The 25,130-nt window shown below is 40.5% G+C and overlaps 1 protein-coding gene across 1 annotated transcript in view; it reads left to right on the forward strand.

Moving 5' to 3' along the window:
- Window positions 1–25,130, forward strand: part of EIF2AK3 (eukaryotic translation initiation factor 2 alpha kinase 3) — a 100,786-nt gene that overhangs the window by 23,263 nt on the left and 52,393 nt on the right. Inside the window, exon 3 of the mRNA XM_090269925.1 lies at window positions 20,271–20,465. Coding sequence (XP_090126051.1) covers window positions 20,271–20,465 — 195 coding nt within the window. The remainder of the gene's footprint in view (window positions 1–20,270; window positions 20,466–25,130) is intronic.

Genomic DNA, 25,130 nt, shown 5'->3' on the forward strand with positions numbered 1-25,130 from the left:
CATATTTTTTTCCCTTTGCTCCCCTCTGCCCAGTACCCCCCTTCCCTCCAGCAATCCCACCCCCCTTAGTTCATGTCCATAGGTCATACATGTAAGTTCTTTAGCTTCACCCTTACCTATTATTCTTAACTTCCCTCTGTCTATTTTGTACCAGCCAATTATGCTTCTTAATCCCTGTACCATCTCCCCAATTCTCTCTCTTCCTCTCTCAGCTGATAACCCTCCAAATGATCCCCATGCCTATGATCCTGTTCCTGTTGTGGTTTGCTTAGTTGGATTTTGTTTTTATTTTTTAGATTCAGTTGTTGATAGTTGTGAGTTTGTTGTCGTTCTAGTGTTCATAGTTTTGATCTTCTTTTTCTTAAGTAGTCCCTTTAACATTTTATATAAAAATGGCTTGGTGATGGTGAACTCCTTCAGCTTTACTGTGTCTTGGAAGTGCTTTATCTGCCCTTCCATTCTAAATGACAGCTTTGCTGGATAGAGTAGTCTTGGTTGTAGGTCCTTGCTTTTGATCACATTGAATACTTCTTGCCAGTCCCTTCTTGCCTGCAAAGTTTCTTTTGAGAAATCAGGTGATAGTCTTATAGGCACCCCTTTGTAGGTAACGCTCTGCTTTTCTCTTGCTGCTTTTAAAATTCTCTCTTTTATCTTGAACCTTTGTCATTTTAATTATGATGTGTCTTGGTGTGGTGCTCTTTGGGTCTAGCTTGTTTGGGACTCTCTGTGCTTCCTGGACTTGTATATCTATTTCCTTCACCAAATTTGGGAAGTTTCTTTAATTATTTTTTTCACATAAGCTTTCAATTTCTTGCTGTTTCTCTTCTCCTTCTGGCACCCGTATGGTTTGTATGTTGGCACATTTAAAGTTGTCCCAGAGGTTCCTAAGCCTCTCCTCATTTTTTAAAATTCTTGTTTCCTCATTCGGTGCTGGTTGACTGTTTTTTTCTTCCTTATGTTCCAAATCATTGATTTGAACCCTGGTTTCCTTCTCTTTACCATTGGTTTTGTGTGGATTTTCCATCATTTCATTTAGCATAGCCTTCACTTCTTCCCTTATGCGTTTGCTGTACTTAAGCATATCTGTCAAGCCTGTGAGCATCTTTTATCACCAGTGTTTTGAACTCTACATCTGTTAGGTTGGCTTTTTTGCTCAATGCTTAGTTCCCCCACTGGAACCTTGACCTGTTCCCTCTTTTGGGCCATTCTTCTCTGTCTCATCGTCTTGACAGGCTTCTGTGTTTGCTTCTGTGTCTTAGGTAGAGCTGTTGCACATGTTACGTTGTAAGGGGCAAAACCTTAAGTATTCGTCAGTACAGGGCAACTGTTTCACCATGTTGTGGCGCCGTATGTAGGGGAGGGGTCTGAGAGGGAACAATGCCACTTGCTCAGCACTCGCCCCCTTTCCAGGCACTTCCTCCAGTTCCGTATAGGACTGGTGCCCCTCTAACTGTTGCCTTGCCGTCGTTCCTAGAGTGGCTGGGTCTGCGGATATTCTAGGACCGTGCGGGCCCTTTAAACAAGCAAACTGTGCTGAGAGGCTCTCAGTTTCTTCCTCCGCCTCAATCCTCACTGGTTTACACAGTCAGAAGCAATGAGGCTTTATTTTCCCTGGCACTGGAACAGTGAGCTGTGCGGTGTTGTCTGGTGCTGGGAGAGCTCTCCAGGTGTCCCTCAGACTTTTTAAAACCTGTGACTGCTTTCTGCTGGTCTGCCACTGTTGCCGCTGCTGCCACCAGCACACCATGTCTTCTCCGCCCCAGTTCTGCCCCTCCTACCTGTCTGGATGAGTATTTCTTCTTTATATCTTTGTTGGACTTCCATGCAGCTCTATTTTCTGGAACTTCTGGTTGTCTCTAGTTTTGAGGTAGTTGTATTCCTTCTTAGTTTTGGAGGGACATGCAGCATGTCTGTCTAGGTCTCCATCTTGGCCGGCAGTCCCCTTCTTATTTATTTAAGTTATGGTATTCCTCATCTCTGGTTGGTTCTTTCTTACATTTTCTACTTCTTCGTTGAAGTACTCTGAGTTCCTATACTGTCACATTTTTTGGGTGTCCTTATGACTGCATTTAAAAATCTTTATCAGGCAAATTATTTATCTTTGTGTTATTATTGTTTTTCTTTTTTTATCTTGTTCCTTCAATTGGGGCATATTCTTATGTTTCCCCATTTTGATTGTCTTTCTGTGTTTTGTTACTTTGAGTAGATGAGATAACTGTGTCTCCCAATTTTGAAAAAGTGGCCTCTGTGTGGTTTTGGCAGGCTAGATGTAGTTGTGGTGGGCACGTGTCGTGACTGGTGTGTGACCAGGTCTGAAGATATGGGTTCCGGGTGGGGCACCCTGGTGTCTGCATGCTTGAATGCCAAGGAGGGTCTGCCTGGTATGCTCAGCATTCCTTGTTGCTTTAATTGTCTGTTGCCTGAGCCAGGTCAGGGAGGGACTGCTCTGAGTATGTACATCATGCTACCCTACTAGCTCTTCACTCTCTCTGATGAGGCAGCCCTGTGTGTGTATGTGCTATTGCATTTTGCCAATTCTGTATCCTCTCTTAAGCTGAGGAGCCCTGCACGTATGTAGCCCAATGGGTGTGCTGTACTCATGGATCAATCTCAAGGTGAAGGAGCACCTGGTGTGTGCACTACGGTGCCTTTCTGTTCCTGCTGGGTCTGTCTCCAAGATGGGTGGCTGGGGACATGCTAGAGCAACCCTGCAGGTTGACCAGAGACCCTGGATAGAGCTCCCACCCACTATCCCTGTGCAGGGGAAATGTTAATTATGGTGTTCAATAGTTTATGCTGTCCTGGAGAGTGTCCTCAGCTCTTGGAGAGCTCTTACAGTTTCCCAACCTTCTCTATGTAGACTCTTGTTTGTTGTGCAGAAGCTGTTCAGTTGGCTCTCAGTAGTCTTTCAGGAGGAATTGCTCTAAACATAGATGCCCATTTGATGTGTTCTTGGGATGAGGTAAGCTCAGGGTTTTCCTATGCCAGCATCTTGGACCTGCCTCTATATTAGCTGATTTTTAAACTATAGTCCAACTTTCTCATCATTACTAGTCCTTACCATTTTCTGTGGTTTATTAGGGTTCTCTTGTTTAAAATCCTTCCTACCCACCCCCAACCCTAGATCATTAGGATAGAATGCTTTGAAATGTTGAAGTGTAAGCATATTGAAGAAGTTTCACTGTGTCACCTTTGAACAATAAATGAAAAGCTCACTGGCTACATTCCGTGCAGGAGAAGAATCCCGAGACCTCTTTGCATTATCTAGATTTAAATTTTCTACTTTATAGGGAAGAAAAAAAGGAAGAAAATCTAAAGTTATTAAACCATTTGGGACAGCATGGTAAGTTGATTACATCTTACTGCTGCCCTAAGTTTGTAGATATGTTAATGACAACAACATTGTTCCTAGCATTATAATACACATATGATATACTTTACAAGTGTGTCATCTTCAGTGACTCTCCTGAGGTTGATGTGTTGGTGTCATTTTGTAGAAGAGAAAACTGAAGCTCAGAAATTAATTGACTAGGTGAGAAAGCTGGGATTGAACTCGGGCTTGCCTCACTGTACCCTCTTCTACCTGCTCTTGGAGTCCTTTCCCATCTTGTCTGTACCTTCTTGTACAAGCTCCGACTGGTCACCTTGTACAGTGGGTCTCAAACTTAATGGTCTCCCTTTACATCCTTAAATATTATTGAGGGCTCTAAAGAGCTCCTTGCTAACATAAGGTTATAGCTGTCTGTGCTTAAACCATGTTAAAAAGTAAAACATAAATTTATAAAAGACTTATTTATTCATTAAAAAAGACCAATAGACCCATTGCATGATCGCATCAACAACATATTTTTATGAAGAATAACTATTTTTCAAAACAAAAAATTTAATGAAAAAAGTGGCATTGTTTTACATTTTTTGCAGATTGGTTTAATTTCTGGTTTAGTAGAACACAATTGGATTTTTGTATATGCTTCTGCATTGAATATGTTGCATTGTTACTTTGGTTGAAAAAGAAAACCCAGGCACATAACATATATATTAGATTGAAAAGGAAGGAGTATTTTAGTGTCCTTTTCACATGATTTTGGTCACTTTTTGGATACTGTATCAAAATAAGTGAAAAAAATTTTTAAGTATATTTTATTGATTATGTTGTTACAGTAGTCCCATTATTTTTCCCTTTGTTCACCTCTGCCCAGTACCCCTCTTCCCTCCAGCAATTCCACCCCCTTTAGTTCATGTCCATGGGTCGTACATATAAGCTCTTTGGCTTCACCCTTTCCGATATTATTCTTATCTTCCCCCTGTCTATTTTGTACCAACCAATTATGCTTCTTAATCCCTGAACCATATCCCCATTTCTCCCCCTCCCTCCTCCCAGCTGATAACCCTCCAAATGATCCCCATGCCTATGATCATGTTCCTATTCTGGTTTGCTTAGTTGGATTTTGTTCTTGTTTTTTTAGATTCAGTTGTTGATAGTTGTGAGTTTGTTGTCACTTAAATGTTCACAATTTTGATCTTTTTCTTAAGTCCCTTTGACATTTCATATATAATGGCTTGATGATGATGAACTCCTTTAGCTTTGCATTGTCTTGGAAGCACTTTATCTGCTCTTCCATTCCAAATGATAGCTTCGCTGGATGGAGTAATCATGGTTGTAAGTCCTTGCTTTTCATCACATTGAATACTTCTTGTCAGTCCCTTCTTGCCTACAAAGTTTGTTTGTAGAAATCAACTGATAGTCTCATAGGCACCCCTTTGTATGTATCTCTCTGCTTTTCTCTTGCTGCTTTTAAGATTCTCTCTTTATCTTTTACCTTTGGCATTTTAATTATGATGTGTCTTGGTGTGGTCCTCCTTGAGTCTAGCTTGTTTGGGACTCTCCGTGCTTCCTGGACTTGTATGTCTAGTTCCTTCGCCAAATTTGGGGAGTTTTACTTCATTATTTTTTCACATAAGCTTTCAATTTTTTGCTATTCCTCTTCTTCAGGTACCCCTATGGTTTGGATGTTGGCACGTTTAGAGTTGTTCCAGAGGTTCCTAAGCCTCTTCTCATTATTTTCAATTCTTGTTTTCTCATTCTGTACTGGTTGTTTTTTTTTCTTCCTTATATTCCAAATCATTGATTTGAACCCTGATTTCCTTCCCTTCACCATTGGTTTTGTGTGGATTTTCATTTGTTTCACTTAGCATAGCCTTCACTTCTTCCCTTATGTGTTTGTTGTACTTAAGCATATCTGTCAAGCCTGTGAGCATCTTTATCACTGGTGTTTTGAACTCTATGTCTGTTAGGTTGGCTATCTGCTCATCGCTTAGTTCTCCCACTGGAACCTTGACCTGTTCCCTCTTTTGGGCCATTCTTCTCTGTCTTATCATCTTGACAGGCTTCTGTGTCTTAGGTAGAGCTATCACACCTGTTCTGTTGTAAGGGGCAGAACCTTAGGTCCAGGGCCACCCATTTCACTACATTGTGGCATTGTATGTGGGGAAGGGGTCTGAGAGGGAACAATGCTGCTTGCTCAGCACTTGCCCCTTTTCCAGGCACTTCTCCCACTTCTGTATGGGTCTGGCGCCTCTCTAGCTGTTGCCCTGGCCATCATTCCCAAAGTGTGTGGGTCTGCAGACATTCTAGGCTGTGTGGGCCCTTTAAACAAGTGGACTCTGCTGAGAGGCTCCCAGTTTCTTCCTCCGCCCCAACCCTCACTGGTTTGCACAGTCAGAAGTAATGAGGCTTGATTTTCCCCAGCATTCTCTCAATTTTTCAAGTAAAAATGCAGCTCTGTGAACAAAGCTGGTTCCACTCAAAATTCAATCACACAAGTGCTTTTCCTCAAGATGTGCTTGAGTATGTGGCACAGTGCTTGATGCAAACTTATAATTAGTCATGCAGAATAGTAACATTTAGGTCATAGTCTAATGAAATTACTAGTTTTTATTGTGTCTTCAGAACATTCTTGTGTGAAACTGTCTTTCCTTTTTTTGCTGTGAGTCTGTGTCAGTGAAGAATACAAGGCCTACTAGTTAGGTGCTTGATTTGCTCTAAAGCACCAGCAGTTTAGTCACCATTGCTTTTACCCTCTGTACAAATGTCACCAGAGTGCAAAGGCAAATAACACATTATTGAAAACTATTTGACCTTCTGCATCTCTAAAAGTTTCCACAGACCACACTTTGAAAATTGCTGACTAGTATATAATAGAAATTATAAAAAGATTTTTAAGATTTTATACATGTTAACAGGGAGAGGAATGTATTATGAGCTTGAGTCATCTGTTACTCAGCAAGGTGTGTGTTGCTTAGCATCTAGAAGTTGTGGACAAAATGCCACAGAAAGAGGATAAAAAACTACTATTTTTAATATTCTAAACTGGATGCATAGAGTTATAACTTTCTGAATGCATCTGATACAATATTTAAGGAAGGTTTCTAACGTTTTGTGAGAAACGGTTAAACAGTTAACTTCCTCTGAAGCCCAGCATTTGGTAGGAAATTGTAGTGCAGAAGGAGGGCTGGATGCAGCAGGCAAAAGGAACAGGTGTGGAGATATGGCAGGTGTTACCCCAGTGACAGTAGGCCCATGGCTTCATTTGGTGACTCCTGTATTAGACTGTCAGTTCATCCAAGCTTTCATCTAGAGTAGTGTGAAGATGAAACAAACAGAACCCAGAGGCCAGAGAAGACTTATCTTCTGGGCAGCAACTACTAATCTAATGAGAGGATGTGGGTGAATTATTTTATAGACTGTATAGTAATTTCCAGTTATCAATGATAGAGGAATTGGTTATGGATTGCATGTACTTTTGCAGAATAAGAAGTGCAAGAACTTCTTAGGCTGTATAATATTGCAGAGGAGGGACTAGGACTCAGGAGCTTTAGCTCTAGTGTGATTCTTCCAATAACCGGCTTATGATCTGGCTACATTAATCTTTAATTTCTTTCTCTGTAAAATTTTGGGATTGGACTAAATCTATAAAGATTGTGCTAACTTCAGGAATCAGGTACCATTGAATACATGAAACACCGAAATATCGAGAGGTATTTTGGACTACCCTTTTTACTACATTTAAGGATTCTTTAAAAATTAAAGTACAACTATATTAGAAATGATCATTAAGTGCATATTTCATTGCCTACTGGCTTGCTCTGATGTTGTCTTTTTGACCTTTTCTGATCCAAAAGGCATATAAGATAGTGTATTATGTTACTTTAGTGGTGTTTTGATTATGTCAATTAAAAAAATAAGTTCACAGAGGATGACAGAGATTGATGGTTCTATTAAAAACAAGTATTTTACATTATATTTAGAATGAATGTAGGAAGGTAGGGGTACCTTGGCACACAGATCTATCTGATTTGCAATTCTTTCCTCTTAACTAGGTATTTGCAAACTTCCTCAAAAGAATGCTGATATAAACCAAGCTAAAACTGTGTGTATTAGAATAAATGATGAACCTTAGGCAGCGATTTTGAACTGGTGTGCCACAAGAATTTTTAAAACATGCAATACTTAACTGTTTAGTCAGGGGGCAGCTGACTGCTTCTTCCTTAGGTTGTCAATTAAAAAAGCCACAACAGCTAACACAATAGCAGTCTGGTGTGAATGAATCAAAATTATGCTTTTTTTATTTTTTTTGGTCAAATTGGCAAAAAATATAATATTTTTGGTGCATCACAGAATTTTAGTAACTAGTTTATGTGCGCTATAAGGTGAAAAAGGTTGAAAACTGCTGACATAAAGTGTACACTGTTAACTTTTACAGATGTGCCCTAGTTTCTAAGCCTATTGCTTTTGGTAGTAGCTAAGAATTGTTTTTAATCTTCAGAAGGACCACCTGAGATGAAACCTGATCTGCTCTCCTCTGGTAATTTATATGCAGATGTAAAATATTAAGGGGATTTAGCTGTGGTTCCTCATTGTCCTAAATTTTATTTTGTTTTGTAACATATCAGCATAGTTTTTTGGGTGGGGGGGCTCTGGGTGGCATTTGGACCACATTTTACCAAATCTAAGTAGATACAATATCCTTGAACTGTTTACCTCTCTATATCTTGAAACACACTCATAAATACAAAGACCTTTCTTATATTTATTTATAATGCATATTATAATTTTGTGTATTACTAGTTTGTCTTTAGATGAATATCTTTATCTTTCCTTTATTTAGAGATATATTTGTTTTTTGTTTCAGTTTTCTGTTATAATGCCCTTTTTTTCTTCTGAGAAAGAGCAAACAACTTTATTATAAGTTTGTAGTTAGAATTTGGGGTTTTGTTTTATTTTAGGCATGTTCCTCCCCAAGGGACATTGCCTTTCTGTTTCAGACAGGTGCAGAAACCGGACAACCATGAAACTGTGCTCTTCCTTCTCCTTTCCTCCCCACTCGCATCAGACTGCATTCACTGAGGTGCAATCTTTGGAAAGAGGAAACTTTTCATGGATACTGATTCATGGTTAACAAGGATTTCATTAGTAGACGCTCCTGAGTATTGCTTTATTAAAAGATGATCTGTAATCACTTTTAAAGATTCTCAAACTTATACTGAGTGATGTCAGTCATTTTGCAGTTTTTTATTTGTACATAAACTAGTACATAGCCTGGCTATGTCATCTAAGGTTGTGGTTTATAGTGAAAAGTCACTGTCAGTCATGTAGCAGGCCAATAATTGCTTAGGTTAATTGCTTTTCTTTTAATAGAAATGCAGCAATACTTGGATTCAGTTCTTTTTTGTTAATATGCTTTATTGATTACGCTGTTACAGTTGTCCTAATTTATTTTCCCTTTGTTCCCCTCTACCCAGTGACCTCCCTCCCTCTGTTGCCCCCCCCACATAGTCCATGACCATTGGTTGTGCATATAGTTCTTCTCAACATCTTCCTGTCTATTCCACTCCCTCCTACTATGCTCCTTAATTCCTATACCATCTCCCTCCCTTTACCCCTACCCCCTCCCTGCTGACCTCCCCCCATAATGTTTCCTGTACCTAATAATTCTTTTCCTACTCTTGTTGCCTGCTTAGTTTGCCTTTGTTTTGGTTCCCTAGCTTCTGTTGTTAGTTGTTGTGATACAGTTTTCATTTTAATGTTCATAGTTTTGATCCTCTTTCTCCTAAACAAGTCCCTTTAACATCTCATATAACAGTGGTTTGGATCTGATGAACTCCTTCAGTTTTACTTTGTCCTGGAAGCACTTTCTCTGCCCTTCTATTTTGAATGACAACTTCACTGGATAGAATAATCGTGGCTGTAGGTTTTTGCTTTTCATTCCTTAGAATATTTCTTGCCAGTCCCTTCTTGCCTGCAGTTTCTTTTGAGAAATCAGCTGATAGTCTTTTTTTTTTTTTTTTTTTTTTTACTGTGTGGTTGCCTCTCACTTGTGCCCCTAACTGGGGACCTGACGTGCAACCTAGTAATGTGCCCTGACTGGGAATCGAACCAGCGACACTTGGCTTGCAGGCCGATGCTCAATCCACTGAGCCACGCAGCCAGGGCTTGATAGTCTTATTGGGACCCCTTTGTACATAATTCTCTTCTTCTCTCTTGCTGCTTTTAAGGTTCTCTCTTTATCCTTAATTTTTGACATTTTGATTATAATGTGTCTTGGTGTGGTTCTCCCTGGGTCCAGTTTTTCTGGAACTCTCTGTGCTTCCTGGACCTGTGAATCTATTTCCTTCCCCAAATTAGGGAAGTTCTGCTTCATTATTTTTTTCACATAATTTTTCAATTTCTAGTTCTTCTTTTTCACCTTCTGGCAACCCTATGATTTGGATGTTGGCTCACTCATAGTTGTCCATAGATTTCTGAGCCTCTCCTCGTTTTCCTCACTTTTTGTTTCCTCTTTCCGCACTAGTTGACTGTTTGTTCCTTCCCTGTGTTCCGATTTGTTGATTCGATTCCTGGTTATCTTTCCCTCACCACTAGTTTCATATGTGTTTTCATTCATTTCAGCAGGACTGGCCTCCATACCTTCCCTGTCTTGTTTAAGATCTGCTGTTAGGTCTGTTAGCATTTTCATAACTAAAGCTCTGAACTGTGCCTCAGAAAGATTTTCTATATGCTCTTTTGTTAGATTAGATATTTGCTCTCTGGTCAGCTGCATAACTGGATCTCTATCATGATCTGTGCCATCCTCACAGTTTTGTGTTTACCTTTGCTTCCTGGGCAGGGATGTCACACCTCCTGCTCTATAGGGGGTGGAGCCCTATGCACTCGTCACAACCAGGCGACCCTTCTCACTATGCTGTGGAGTTTTGTGTGGAGGTGGGGGTCCAAGATGGATTTTTGCCGTTCACTCTCTGCTGAGAGACTAGGAGCCTCCTTCTTCTTCCCCACCCCCTCTGGGCCTCACTGTCCAAGGCAACGGGGGTCTGCCTTCCCTGACGTTGGAATCGCAAGCTGATGGGTTATGTCTGCAGCCAGGGGTGCTCCCCAGGTGCTTCTCGCCTCCCCTTAAATACGGGTGTCAGTGCTTACTGTCATCCTGCCGCCGTTGCTGCCAGCATAGCTTAACCTCTCCTCCCCAGCTTTACCCTTCCTATCCGTCCGGATGAGCACCACTTCTTTATAACTTTATATGTTGGACTTTCATTTATTTTCTGGAACTTCTGGTTATTTTTGGTTTTGTGGTAGTTGTATTCCTTCTTAATTGTGGAGGGAGATGGAGCATGTCAGTCTAGGCCTCCATCTTGGCTGGAAGTCTCCTGTGTGTCTGGATTCAATTTTGTTTTATTAATCTCTTAGTATGGCTGAAAGCAGTACTGTGAACGAAACTAATTTACTCCAGCAAGTGTGTTGCCAAGTGGGAAATTGATTTGACCCTGTTTTTTAAGAAATTGACTTCTTATGTACATTGTTTGTACTTCATGAATATATGTTAGTCAAAGTAAACACAGAGATAGTTTCTAAAAATCTATGCTTTTTATCATGAATATGAAAAGTATGCTTAAAAAGTTAGTCTGGTAATCTTCCTTGAGGTATTTGTTTTGTAGGTTGAATGTAGGTTAAGGAAAGAAATAATGAAAGTTATTATCTTCTTGCTATTTCACTGCTCTTGGGCATTAACAATTTTTGAAGATAATACTAAATCACTTGGTTTGTTTCTTCTCTATTTACTCCTTATTTAATTTGTTATTTTTTAAATTTTATTTATTTTTAGAGGGGAAGGGAGGGAGATGGAAAGAAATGTCAATGTGTGAGAGAAACATCTATCAGCTGCTTCTTGCATGCCTCAACCAGGAACCTGGTTTGCAATTCAGGCATGTGCCGTGACTAGGAATCAAACCAGTGACCTTTTGCTTTGCAGGACGACATTCAGCCAACTGAGCCACGCTGGTTAGGGCCATGTACTCTTAACATTCCGTTTTAAGCAGTCATGCAGGATGACTTCTCAGACTAATATTTGGAACTCCTGAAAGATCTCATAATTCTTTGTGTTAGTTAGATCATCTTCTTTAGTCTTTGACGTATGATTTCCCAGGAACATTTTTCTTTTCAGGAACATTTTTCTTTTATCGAATAAGCTTCCTTTACTCTCCCCATCATGGTAATTTATATGTTTTCAGGGAAATAAAAAAATTATTTTCTCAACACAACAATATTGGAACTTTGTTAAAACTCACAAATAGTCAATTCTGGCAGCTAGTAGTTTGGTCAGTTGCTTATTTTGATTTATTAAGAGTTATCATTTAATGTTCTATACATAGTGTATTGTTTGGAAGAATTGAAATACATAAAATATGCCTGTTAACTTGCCTATTAATGTTGCCTATCTTTATGATAAGTAAAGTATTTTATGATCCTTTAGAGCACCTATATTATAATCAAAGGAGAATTTTAGGGCTGTTAGAAAATTCTGGTAAATCAAAGACTGGTAACAGTTTGATATGAATATGCCCTGACCAGGGATCGAACCCACAACCTTGACTTATCAGTACTATACTCTTAACCAACTGAGTTACCCTGCCAGGGCCCAGTATATTTAATTTTTAAATTGGACTCATCTTTGTTTAGTTTTGAGGCTTTGTTTTTAAATGGACATTGTAGATCCAGAGTTGGGAAAGATATAATTGAGCTGGCATAAACTTTCCACTCATTCCAGAAATTTACTTTTGGAGCAGCTATTTGAATTAACTAAAAACTTCTTTTGAAATTTTTGGAATTTGGTATTAATGAGCCATAGTTATTTTCTGAGTTTTCTTATAGAAAATAAAAGAAATATCATGATGAATTTATATGTTTTTGCTTAATATATCTATATCTATATGGATGACATGCACACACACACAAATTACATCAGAGGTTCAAAATAACAGCCCTGGATTATTACAAGATCACAACTGTTGTTTAATTAACACTTTACAGTTTGCCAAGTGATAGCAAACTCATTCCTATTTAATCCTTAACATTGCCTTATAAAATAAATATTCTTACTAACTCCATTTTTCATATGAGTATATTTGGATTCAAAATGGTTCAGAAATTTGTTTGATGTAGTAAAGGTGGGACTCAACACTAGATCTTTGGACTTATTTCTTGTTTTCTCTCCAATATTTTATTTTATTTTTTTGAAATATCTCAATACTTACCAATGTATTTGTGTTTCCTGAACTAATAATTATAATTCTTAGTGTGCTTTATCAAGAATAATTTCTCAAAGCCCTGACTGGTATGGCTCAGTAAGCTCAGCATTGTCCTCCAAACAGAAAGGCTGTTGGTTCGATTCCCGGTCTGGCCATGTGTCTGGGTTGTGGGCCAGGTCCCTGACTGGGTGCATATAAGAGGCAACCAATCAATGTTTCTCTCACACATTGTTGTTTCTTTCCCTCCTTTCCTATCTCTCTAAAAATAAATAATAAATACAATTATGAACAGAAAAACAAGTAGAAGAAAAAACTTCAAAACCAAGAATTTATATTAAAAAAATTACTGAATGCACAATTAGTTTGAGATGTAGAGCAGTGAATCAGGACGAATAGCTGCTTACAGAGACAAATGAGTGGAATGTGAAAATGCATCACAGTAACCTACTTTTTGTTCTACCAAAAGATTTGCAGCTAACTCTCTGGGTGACTCATTCCTATGCTGGGAGGGTAAGGTAATGCTCTTGTGAGAGGCGATGTTATCTCTCTACCGGAACTGAATGCATATACTGCTTCTTATGACTCTCAAGGAAAAAGCACCACCTGCTTTCACAAATATGCAGCCTGAAAAACTTCACAAAGATTGGTACAAAGGTTAGCAACCATGTGTATGACTCGTAAGTGGCGAATTAGTAAAGAGCAGCAATTTAAGGGTGAACTTTAAAAATAATAATCCAGACATACAACATGATGATTCACTATTGAATCATAATGCCTTTCTGTTGTTGGTTTGGGTTTTCTAGTTTTCTCATTGAGTTTATGCTTGGAGACTTAACTTTTCAAGTAAGACAGTTTTTCACAATATGGTCAATCATAAAATCTTGGTTGTTTAAAACATTTTTAATTGTAGAAAAGTTTGTTTTCTATTACACTAGGAGGAATATAGGTCATCCTTAAACTAATGATGAATTTGAGTCCATATTATTAGCTTGATAGAGTAGGGGTTTTGGGGAAGGGGGCAGGGGAATTAGGAACCATTGTGTTCCTTAAGGACCTGCTGCTGCTTTTGGTGAAAAGAGGTTGTTTATGGGAGAGTAAACAAGCCAAAATAAATGTTATCTTTTACTACAGACCCATTCACTCTTCTTTTTAGGAATGCACACCTACTATACCTGTTTGTACTTAACTAGTACTGCAGGACTGGATAAGCGGAAATACCTATTTTTTTAACAATTATAATTTGAATTTACTGTTCTGGTCAATAAAATATAGGATACCTAACATAATATGGAAGATAGAGAACAATAAATACTTAATTTTCTAACATATGTAACAAAATGGAAGATTGAACTGACTAAATACTACATATTGTTATCATAGGATATGTATACTTTGACCTGTATCTGTTCTTAGTGGCCACTTCAAGTAGGACATTCTACAAAAGAAAAAAAGTTTAATTTTTAAAAAATAAAATCTGTTATCTTGTTATTAAGAAGTATAAGAGAGCAAAGAATAAAATAATAATGCTAAAATTCTTAAGGTAGTGTGAGGTGGGATGCATATTGATGTCATATGAAAGTTTATTAAAAATCAATTTAAAAATTTTTTTAAATAAACAGCCCTGACTGGCATGGTAGAGCATTGTCCTGCAAAACAAAAGGCTGCTGGTTCTATTCCTGGTCAGGGCACATGCCTGGGTTGCGGGCCAGGTCCCCACTTGGGGTGTGTGTGAGAGGCAGCCGATTGATGCTTTTCTCACAGATCGATGTTTCTCTCATATTCTCTTTCCCTTTCCTCTCTCTAAAAATAAATCAATAAAAGAAATCTTTAAATAAAAAGTAATAATTGAGGATCTTTAAATATCCAGCATTATGATGAACCTTCAATTTAATGGTATAGCCTCCTGGCTTTAATTACAGAGGTCTTGCAAGGATCTTGAGTATCTTTCTTTTCTTTTTAACCTCCTATTTTGAAATAATTTCAAACTATTATACAAAAAAAAAAATTGCTGAAATAAAACTAGTTAAGCACCCCAACCCTTACAGACCCAGAATTACCTACCCAAACCTCATGTTTACTTTTATCATTTAAGTGCTTCTCTCTCTCTGCGCGCTTCCCCAACCCCTTGTATACATTTTTTTTTTTTTAATATTTGAAAATAAATTAAATATCCATTATGGCCCTTTACTACTAAATACTTCCAAATACAGATAAACTCAACATAATCACAGTATAGTTGTCAGCCTCATAAATTTATATTGACACTTTACTGTTAGTATTTCAATTTAATCAGTTGACCTAATGTATTTCATAGCATACTCAGCCCCAATACACCATCAAGTTTAGTACATTTATTTGTCATGCTGTTAGCTTTTTTTCTTTCCAGTTTATTTATATTTATAAGTATACTTTATTGATTATGTTGTTACAGTAGTCCCAATTTTTTCTTCCCTTTGCTCCCCTCTACCCAGTACCCCCCTTTCTTTCAGCAATCTCACCCCTCTTAGTTCATGTTCATGGGTCATGCATATAAGTTCTTTGGCTTCACCCTTACCTATACATATTATTCTTAACGTCCCCCTGTCTATTTTGTACCAATCAATTATACTTCTTAATCCCTGCACCATTTCCCCATTTTCCCCCCTTCCTCCTCCCAGCTGATAACCCTCCAAATGATCCCCATACCTATGATTCTATTCCTATTCTGGTTTGCTTAATTGGATTTTGTTTTTATTTTTTAGATTCAGTTGTTGATGGTTGTGAGTTTGTTGTCATTTTAATGTTCATAGTTTTGACCTCCTTTTTCTTAAGTAAGTTCTTTTGACATTTCATATAATAATAGCTTGGTGATGATGAACTTCTTTAGCTTTATTTTGTCTGGGAAGCACTTTATCTGCCCATCAGTCCTAAGTGACAGCTTTGCTGGATAGAGTAATCTTGGTTGTAAGTCCTTGCTTTTGATCAGCTTGAACACTTCTTGCGAGTCCCTTCTTGCCTGCAAAGTTTTCTTTGAGAAATCAGCTGATAGTCTTATTAGGCACCCCTTTGTATGTAACTTTCTGCTTTTCTCTTACTGCTTTTAAGATTCTCTCTTTATCTCTTACCTTTGGCATTTTAATTATGATGTGTCTTGGTGTGGTCCTCTTTGGGTCTACCTTGTTTGGGACTCTCTGTGCTTCCTGGAATTGTATGTCTATTTCCTTCACCAAATTTGGAGAGTTTTCCTTCATTATTTTCTCACATAAGTTTTTGATTTCTTGCTGTTCCTCTTCTCTTTCTGGCAACCCTATGGTTTGGATGTTGGCACGTTTAGAGTTGTCCCAGAGGTTCCTAAGCCTCTCATTTTTTTCAATTCTCGTTTCCTCATTCTGTACTGGTTGATTGTTTTTTTCTTTCTTATGCTCCAAATCATTGATTCGAACCTTGATTTCCTTCCCTTCACCATTGGTTTTGTGTGGATTTTTCTTCGTTTCATTTAGTATAGCCTTCACTCTTTCCTTATGCGTTTGCTGTACTTAAGTATATCTGTCAAGCCTGTGAGCATCTTTATCACCAGTATTTTGAACTCTATATCTGTTAGGTTGTCTATTTCCTCATTTGTTAGGTTGGCTATCTCCTCATTGCTTAGTTCTCCCACTGGAACCTTGATCTGTTCCCGCTTTTGGACCATACTTCTCTGTCTCCTCATCTTGACAGGCTCCTGTGTTTGTTTGCCTCTGTCTTAAGTAGAGCTGTCACTCCTGTTACGTTGTAAGGGGCGGAGCTTTAGATATTTGTCAGTAGCGGGTGACCCATTTCACCACGTGGTAGCACTGTTTGTTGGGAAGGAGTCTGAGAGGGAGCAATGCCACTTGCTCAGCACTCGCCCGTTTTCCAGGCACTTCTCCCACTTTGTATGGGACTGGCACCTCTCTAGCTATTGCCCTGGCTGTTGTTCCGAGAGTGGGTGGGTCTGCGGATGTTCTAGGATTGTGGGGACCCTTTAAACAAGGGGTCTCTGCTGAGAGATGGGCAGTTTCCCTCCCTGCCCCAACCACCACTGGATTACAGTCAAAAGCAATGAGGCTTTATTTTCCCTGGTTCTGGGACCATGAGCTATGCGGTCTTGTCTGGTGCTGGGAGCACTCCCCAGGTGTCCCTCCCAACTTTTAAAAATGTGTTACTGTGCTTTCCGCTGGCCTGCTGCTGCCGCCGCCGCTGCCACCACCACTGCCACCACCACACTGCGTCCTCTCTGCCCCAGCTCCGCCCCTCCTACCTGTCTGGGTGAGTATTTCTTCTTTATATCTTTGTTTGTTGAACTTCCATGCAGCTCTGTTTTCTGGAACTTCTGGTTGTCTCTAGTTTTGAGGTAGTTGTACTCCTTCTTAGTTGTGGAGGGAGGTGCAGCATGTCTGTCTAGGGCTCCATCTTGGCCAGAACTCTCTGTTAGCTTCTTTTAACCTGGATTTATCCACAGACTTTGTCTTTTATGATGTTGACATTTTTGAAGAATATAGTCTCTCTGCCCTTTTATTTAAAAATTGAAATTTCCTCATTTTGTGCTTGTCTGATGTTTCCTTGTGATTAGATGCAAGTTGTACATTCTTTGTGAGGATCGTGCATAGGTGATATTGTGCCCTTCCTCAGGACATCAAATCTGTCATTCAGGAATGTTGTTAATTTTGGTCATCTAGTCAAGGTATTATCTGAATTCTTCCTTATATAATTATTGTTTTCAGAAAAAATTCTTGTAACCAATGAGTAGTCTGTGGGGAATACTTGAAAACCGTTCAACTACCCTGCTTCTCCAAATTTTCACCTAGGTTTAACACCATTTGCTGATTTTTGCCTTAATCGTCTTTACCAGGATGCTTGCAAAATGCTAATATTTTTCAGCTGCAGCGCTCTCTTAGAAACTGTTTTTTAAAAGATTTTATTTATTTATTTTTAGAGAGAGGGGAAGAGAGAGAGAAAGAGAGGGAGAGAAACATCAATGTGTGGTTGCCTCTCACACCCCCCCCCCCACCAGGGACCTGGCCCGCAACAGAGACATGTGCCCTGACTGGGAATCGAACAACCAACCCTTTGTTTCACAGGCTGGTACTCAGTCTACTGAGCCACACCAGCCAGGGCTACCTGTAGAAACTTGACATTTTATTGCAGTAAGAGCCTTCTCTTTTCACCCATATATTATTTATTTTATCTATTTGTTATCAGTATGGACTCATGATTCCCTTTTTTTATAGCTTTATAATTTAGCACTTTATTTTGGTGTTTAAACTCTTCTAAGTGTGGTCAATGGCATGCCGTCATCTTTTAAAAAGATTTTTTTTTTTATTACACCTGTACTTTCTAGAGTAATAAGATGGTAAACTGAGCTTGTATCTGCCCTGCCCCAGCCCTGGGATCAGCCATTTTTCTGAGAAGCCTTGGTTCCTTTTGTGGGGAATGGACTTAGATAACAAAATCTGGGCAGTCCATTTGAGTGCATTAATTTTACAACCACTCCATAAACAAATGTAAAATCATTAGCACACCTGGCAAGTATTTCTTAGAGGTACAACATACAATTTTTGAGAATGTAATGGTGTCTCAATTTACAGTTACAGCAATAAGTCCAGTACAGTATTAAGGAATGGGAAGATTTTTGTCATCAAATTTGCACTGCCAATATTTTCTTGGGTTTCAAAGCAAACATAAGCAATGTTAGCTTGATGTCCAAATAGAATTTCAATGGGTAGTGTTGAAACAGAAGGGTGTTCCAGGGAGAAAAAATTACTCGTACATTAACAATTTGTCAATAACTGAAGAGTAAAAGTAACATTAAATGGTATTTTTAAGTAGTGATGCCTGATTTCTGTCCATGTGGGGAAAAGTGAAGGTCAGGTGGAAAAGGTGGTTTGATGTCATGGTTAGAGGACTTTTGAATGTCAGACTTAGGATTTGGGGACTTTAATAAGAAGATAACAGAGAGCTTTGGAGGTTTTTGAATAATGTCATAACAAGCTTAACTCCTCCTCTAAAGATTAATCTATAAGACAATGAGAAATTAGAATGAGGAAATTTCCAGGTAAGAGGTGTAAAGAGTATTATAATAGTTCAAGTAGAAAACATAAAGATTGTAACTAGAAAACGAAAGAAAGAAGTAAATTAGGAGTGGTTTTCAACCTGTCCTCCAGAACCCCAGTGATGTCGGGCAAAGCTGGGTGAAGGGGAGGGTATGTGAGCTGGGCACCAACTTAGAACTCTTACCAGCTGTGTGGGAGTTTTTAAGTATCTCTTTAATGAAAAAATTTTTCTGGGTACGGAATGAAGAAGTGTATAGTGAAATGTTGTTTTTTAAAAACGTTAAGACTAACATTTCCTTGGAGTCTTTTTTTTTTTTTAACTCATTCTTTTTTCCTATTACCTTTTTCCAAAGTTCTGAGCCTAGATCAGGAAAATTGTTTTGTCATTAGCTCAAGCGAATCAAATTGTATATGTATTTTAGATGCCAAAGGATCAGTGTCACCAAGACATGCACTAATAACACTTTTCTCAAGAAATAAGATATTCTTGACCAAAACCTTTAGAGTTATGCTGAAAACTCTTTTCTTTTGCTCATTCCACACAAGAATCCACCATGAAATCCTGTTGGCCTTACCTCTCAGTTATATCCTTTCTAAATCTGACCACCGTCAATAGCTTCATTGTCGTCAACCATCATCATTCTCTTCGGCTCTCTACTTTCTCTCCCTGCCTCTGCCCTTGCCTCTGTAGCTTGTTCTTCTCCCCTGTGATGCGCACATTTAGACCTTAAGGCCTTGGTAAAAGGTGTGCCCCCAAAATAAGCATAAACCTAAACTCTCATGTTTCGGTTTTGCTCAAATATTCTTTTTTTAAAAAAAATAATTTATTATTTATTTGTTTGTTTATTTTCAAATATTACATTCTTAGCGGGGTCTACCCTGAACTTCTCAGTGACTGTCTCCTCCCCTCCCACATGCACATTTTCCAGTTCTTTTTATCTTGTACTGTTTTATCCCTCTGGCATTTATCACCTAAAATTCCCTATAATTATTTCAAACAGTATTTGCCAGCATCAGAGTTTGAGCTCCAGAATGGCAGAGATTATTTTTATTATAATCTGTTTTGCTTATTGGTCTATCCTAAGCAACAGAATAGTACCTGGCACATAGTAGGCCCTCAGTAAATATTGTTAAGGAGGAAGGACAACTGAGCATACAATCATTAAGCTTAGTTACTAGGCTTCTAGCACATAGCAGACTTGAGAAAGTAAGTTCAAGAAAGGATGGGATACTACATGAATCAACCTGTGTTCCTTCAATCCGAGCCTGTGACAATAATTGGCCTGGATGAAATAGGCCTGGGAAATACTGCATATGCTGTCCCTTTACTGGAAAATCATTTTGTATGTTAGCATATTGATCACTATAAGAACCCCTGTAGTAACCTTTTCTTGAACTCACTTGATCACAAAAGTCTCTTTTGGTAACTCACTTATCACTGTGGGACACTACTGGTAAACAGAGTTTGAGAAAAAACATGCTGGAAAACTTTATGTAGGCCTCTGGAGAGACTACCAGTTCCTTTAAATTGCTTTTAGCTGTGGTGCTGAGAAGAGGCTAGAGTACATCAGGCTCAAGACTCCAGCTCTTAGTTACTCCTCTTAAAGCAAAGATCCTTTTAAAATGTAGTCTTTATTTTAGGTTTTTGGGAATAAGATGATCATTCCTTCCCTGGATGGAGACCTCTTCCAGTGGGACCGAGACCGTGAGAACATGGAAACAGTTCCTTTTACAGTTGAATCACTTCTTGAATCTTCTTATAAATTTGGAGATGATGTTGTCTTGGTTGGAGGAAAGTCTCTTACTACGTATGGACTCAGTGCATATAGTGGAAAGGTAAGTGAAAATGTTGAATTTATTTGGGAAGAAATCAGAATAAATAGGGATAGAAGAAGTAATTTTTTTAAAGTATATTTTATTGATTATGTGTAAGAAGGGAGTTCCTCAGAGAACCATTAGAGGCAGTGAGCAGAAAAAAGAAGTTTATTGAGGGAATTAGCAAGAGGGGAGGAAGCCATGCTGCGGATGGCTCCGACTTCGGGCTCCTAGGGAAGGAGGGGGTTATTTTATAGGAGGAAGAAAAAAGACACTATTGAATTTCGTCATTTATCTTGCAGCTGGCTGATCAATGCCGAATGCAGTTTGGTTTAGCACATTCTGTGATAACGGGAAACTCCCAGACAGCTGCAGGTGGGCGGGGGGAGGGGGAGGACATGGGAACTGAGGCTGTCATTCTAGCCTTTTTGTTTTAATAAAAGGATGCAAGGGGTGGGATGTGTTTTTTTGGGGGGGGGGCGGTGGCAGAGACTGGTTGGGAGAGGGGTCGTAGAATCTCTTCTATAACGACTTCCTGTGGAGTTAGGGCGATGAGAGGGGATTGATTGCCGGCTCAGGATCATTTCTTGCCACGGGTTGATATCTGAAAGATCTTAGTAAGAGTATATTATGGATGGTAGAGGCTGTTATGGAATGAGAGGCATTAGGATCGCTTTGAAGGGAGAGAAGTATGAGAGGAAGGTTCTGAGCCAGGGTTTTCTATATGCCCGTTTCTTAGCTTGGGCAATAATGTTAATGTGTTTTTTAAGTATTTGTAAATACTTATTATGCCTGTATTGTTTAGTATGGCACAGGTTTTCCTGCTTTGGCTGTGAGGATGTCTAGGGCCCTCCTGTTTTGGAGAATTATGTCTGCTAGGCTGTTTAGGGATTTTTGCTGTTTTTTAGAGTTTGGAGGGTGGTATTTTAAGTTTCTGAAGGTATAAAGAGAGATTTAGTTTCGATGTTTTTTAATTGGGGTATTTTTACGAATCAGAAGAAGCTTTTATATATGGAATGCCCTATTTTTGGTTGTTTAAGGATAGGGTTGCTATACGTATGTCTTGCTAAACTCAGACTATTGCCGGTTTCGTTTGTGTAGGGGGCAGGATGATAGGGAGGTCTCAAGGAAGGAGCCAAGGTTGGGGATTGCCTTGGAAGTAGCTGTTTGCTGGGGACTTAGTACAGAGGTATTTAGTATTAGAGCGACTATTATGTAGGTGCCAGTCTAGTAAGGAGGAATTACAGGGTATTAGGTATGCTTGAGTGCTGTATAGGAAGTGATATTTCATCCTTTGAAGGGAAATAGTAGTGCTATGTTTTACTTTGGTGATGGTAATGTAACTGGGGTGAGTTTTGTTTTTTTTATTGACTGGCATTAAACATTATGGAGGATTTTGTGGAGAAATGTTCGGCTGTATTGGTTAAATCGAAAATTTATGATTTATGTAGGGGTAGTAGGAAAATTTGAAGTTTTGGTATGATTGTGAATTTGGGCTAATATGTAAGGATGAGTAGTTTTTGGTCGGCTTGTATAGTGTATGAAGGCTAGGTCTAGGGTGTGGTTGTAGAGAAGGGAAAGGTTGAATGCACCTAAGGAGTGAGGCTGAGTGTGGGTGTCGTTGACACGTCTGAAGCAGATGCAGAGAGCAGCAGGACCTATAATATGAGTGATGGTGGCTACTGGCCACCATCTGCTGAACCTGTGTATTAGTGGGATGGGAGGAAGTGGGCAGTAAGGTTATATAAGGTGGAGAGAGTGGGTAGGAAAGTGGTTACCTCAATGTCTGGGTGGTGGGAGGAGTGGGGGTAGATTAGTAGTTGGTTGTGTTGGTTAAGTGCGCTATTTGCTGTATTGTGGGGGCTAAAGGATGTTGGTATGAGGTGGTAAAGGTTAGAAGGGTGATGACTGAAATTGTGAGGGGAGTTAGTATGGTTACGGTGATTCGAGTAAGTTAGCGAGGGATAGAATTAGGATGAAAGTGTAAAAGTAAATTTTGTCAGGGGTGTAGTTGCTGAGAGTGCCCTGCGGCTAGGCATTTGGGATGCGTTCTAGAAACCGAGATAGTCTGGGGGAGCTTTTTGTATAATAAAAGGTTTTGCAAGATGAGATGAGGACCTGTGGAAGGCTTATTTAGAGGAATGTTGGGCTTGGGTGATTTTTATGTGTGAATGTATGATGTGATAGGTATATTTGGAGTTAGTGTATATAGTGACTTGACGATTTTTTGTAAGGGCTAAGGCCTACGTTAGGGTAGTAAGTTATGCCTGTTGGGAAGAGGTACTGGAGGGCAGGTGTTCTGACTCAATGACAGAGGCGAGGGTAGTAATGGCATATTCTGCTCCTTTTGGGCCGGCCTTGTAGGAGCTTCTATTTATAAACAGGATTTCGCTTGGGGTAGAGGGGTGTCTTGTATGTTGGGGAAGGGGTGTAAAAAGGAGAGATGTTGAGAGTAGTCATGGGTATGGGTGTGGGAGTGTGGGAGGGGAAGTAATGAGGCAGGGTTAAGGGGGAGAGCTGATTTATGTAGGGAGATTTGAGCATTTTGAAGTAGTTGGGTGTGTAAGAACTGAATTTGGGAAGAGAAGGCTGCAGTGATGGTCTGGTGGGTTAGTAGGCCAGAAATAGTATGAGAGGAGTGGACTGTTACCTGGGCAAAGGGAATTAACTTAAGGGTTTTTTGACTGAGAATAGCTGCTGCTGCTAAGGCACGGAGGCAGGCTGGCTACCTAGGAAGGGGGAATCGAGTGGTTTGGAAAAATAGGTTATAATCCATTGTTCTGGTTTATATTGCTGTGTTAATAGCCTGAGAACAAAGCCATTTTTTTGTGTTGGTGTACAGAAAGAAAGGTTTATTTGGGTTTGCGAGGGCTAAGGCTGGGGCTGGGCCCAAGGACAGCGGTGGTGATGGCAGCTGTTGCCCTTTCCTCAGCTGCCCGCTGCCCGCTTGGCGCCTGGTGCAGGCTGCGTTCGCTCGCAGCTGAGGTGCTGCAGGTGACCGTGACGGTGGGGGGCGAGCGCTGGCAGAGGGAAGTGGAGTCCCGGGTCTTGGAGGGTTGGGGACTGTGAGGAGTCAGGCAGCTGAGGTTGAAGGTGCGGGGGTAGGTTCCCCCCACGGGCGGGGGCCTGGACACCGGCGTGGGGTGGGCGGCGACGGTGACTCTGGCTCGCCTCGGTTGCGGCGGGCGTCGTGGCTGCACCCGCGTCCGAGGCCGGGGTCAGCGGGTCCCGGTGCGCGGGGAGGAGAAACCTCGCGCCGGCCTGGCTGCAGCGCGACCAGGGAGCGCGGGGCCTGGCGGCACCCAGAGCTGCAGGCCTGTGAATAAGTAACTAGTTCGGTTATTGCTAAATCTCTGTTTCGCTGTTTCATTGTGAGTAATTTTTGTTTGTGTAAGGGAGGAGAATGGGTTAGAGGGGCTGCAGAAGGTCGAGAGGAAGGTGGCTTTATTTCGGATAAGGAGAGTTTGGTGGACAGTGAGCTGTTTGCAGAGAGAGTTTGGTCCGAGGAGTCCAGAAAGCCTGAGCACAGGGAAATTCTCATTGCTTTGTTCGACTGCCAGAGAAAGTTATGGAGGTCTGTGAGAACTCCCAAGTTAAGTGTGACATTTTTTGGCTACTGACTCTGGTTATTTAGAGGCTATTGGGGCCACGCGACAGTGCCTTGACTTCTCTGTTTAGTTGGAGAGGTCAGAGATTACGGGGTAAACACCCAAGAGGGGTATTTTTGGGTGGGAGGGACTGGCCGATTCCCCTGGCGACGGTTACGGTTATTGTGGGTCCGAGAAGGAGGGGGATGGCAAGGGTGAATCCAAGCCAACGTTTCTGGCTTGCACTCTGTGGAGACAAGGGTCCCTGTTTCGATCAGCATGTGGAGAGGCCAAAGGCTGAGAGGAGAGGCGCTGATTTATCCCAGATGTCCCTGGGTTTCATCAGGCCCTGGAGAGACGATCCAGGTTGATGCTGAGGAGTAGTTCCGACTCAGCGCTCAGATTTAGGGCTGGACTGCGTGGAATGGTCTCAGATTAGGGCCAGGAAACAGAACCACCGAGGAAACAGAGGTGGAGACACCTATAAATCTGAAGGCCGGTGTTGACTGGGAGTAGATGGCAGTCGGAGGAAAATGGAGGCAGATGGGGTTAGCAAGCCAGAGGGGAGGCTTTAGCTGCCGACTCATGGAGGTCTGAGCGACTCTGGGTCCAAGGATTCGGGCTGGCTCTGGCCTGAGTTCGACTCTGGAGTCCCAGTTGAGCCGGTGTCCCAATCCCGGTTTCGGCACCATAATGGAAGAACGGAGTCGCTCAGGGTACCATTAAGAGGCAGTGAGCAGAAAAAAGTTTATTGAGGTAATTAGCAAGCGGGGAGGAAGCGACTTTGGGCTCCTAGGAAAGGAGTGGGTTACTTTATAGGAGGGAGAAAAAAGGCACTATTGAATTTAGTCCTTTATCTTGCAGCTGGCTGATCAAGGCCGAACACAGTTCAGTTTGGCACATTCTGCGATCGCGGGAAACTCCCAGACAGCTGCAGGTGGGCGGGGGGAGGGGGAGGGAATGGGAACTGAGGCTGTCATGTTGTTACAGTAGTCCCAATTTTTTGCCCTTTGCTCCACTCTGCCCAGCACCCCACTTGCCTCCAGCAATCCCAACCCCCTTAGTTCATGTCCACGGGTCATGCATATAAGTTCTTTGG

This window comes from Furipterus horrens, unplaced genomic scaffold, assembly GCF_987537825.1.
Source record: "Furipterus horrens unplaced genomic scaffold, mFurHor1.1.pri manual_scaffold_3, whole genome shotgun sequence".
Classification (NCBI taxonomy): Eukaryota; Metazoa; Chordata; class Mammalia; order Chiroptera; family Furipteridae; genus Furipterus; species Furipterus horrens.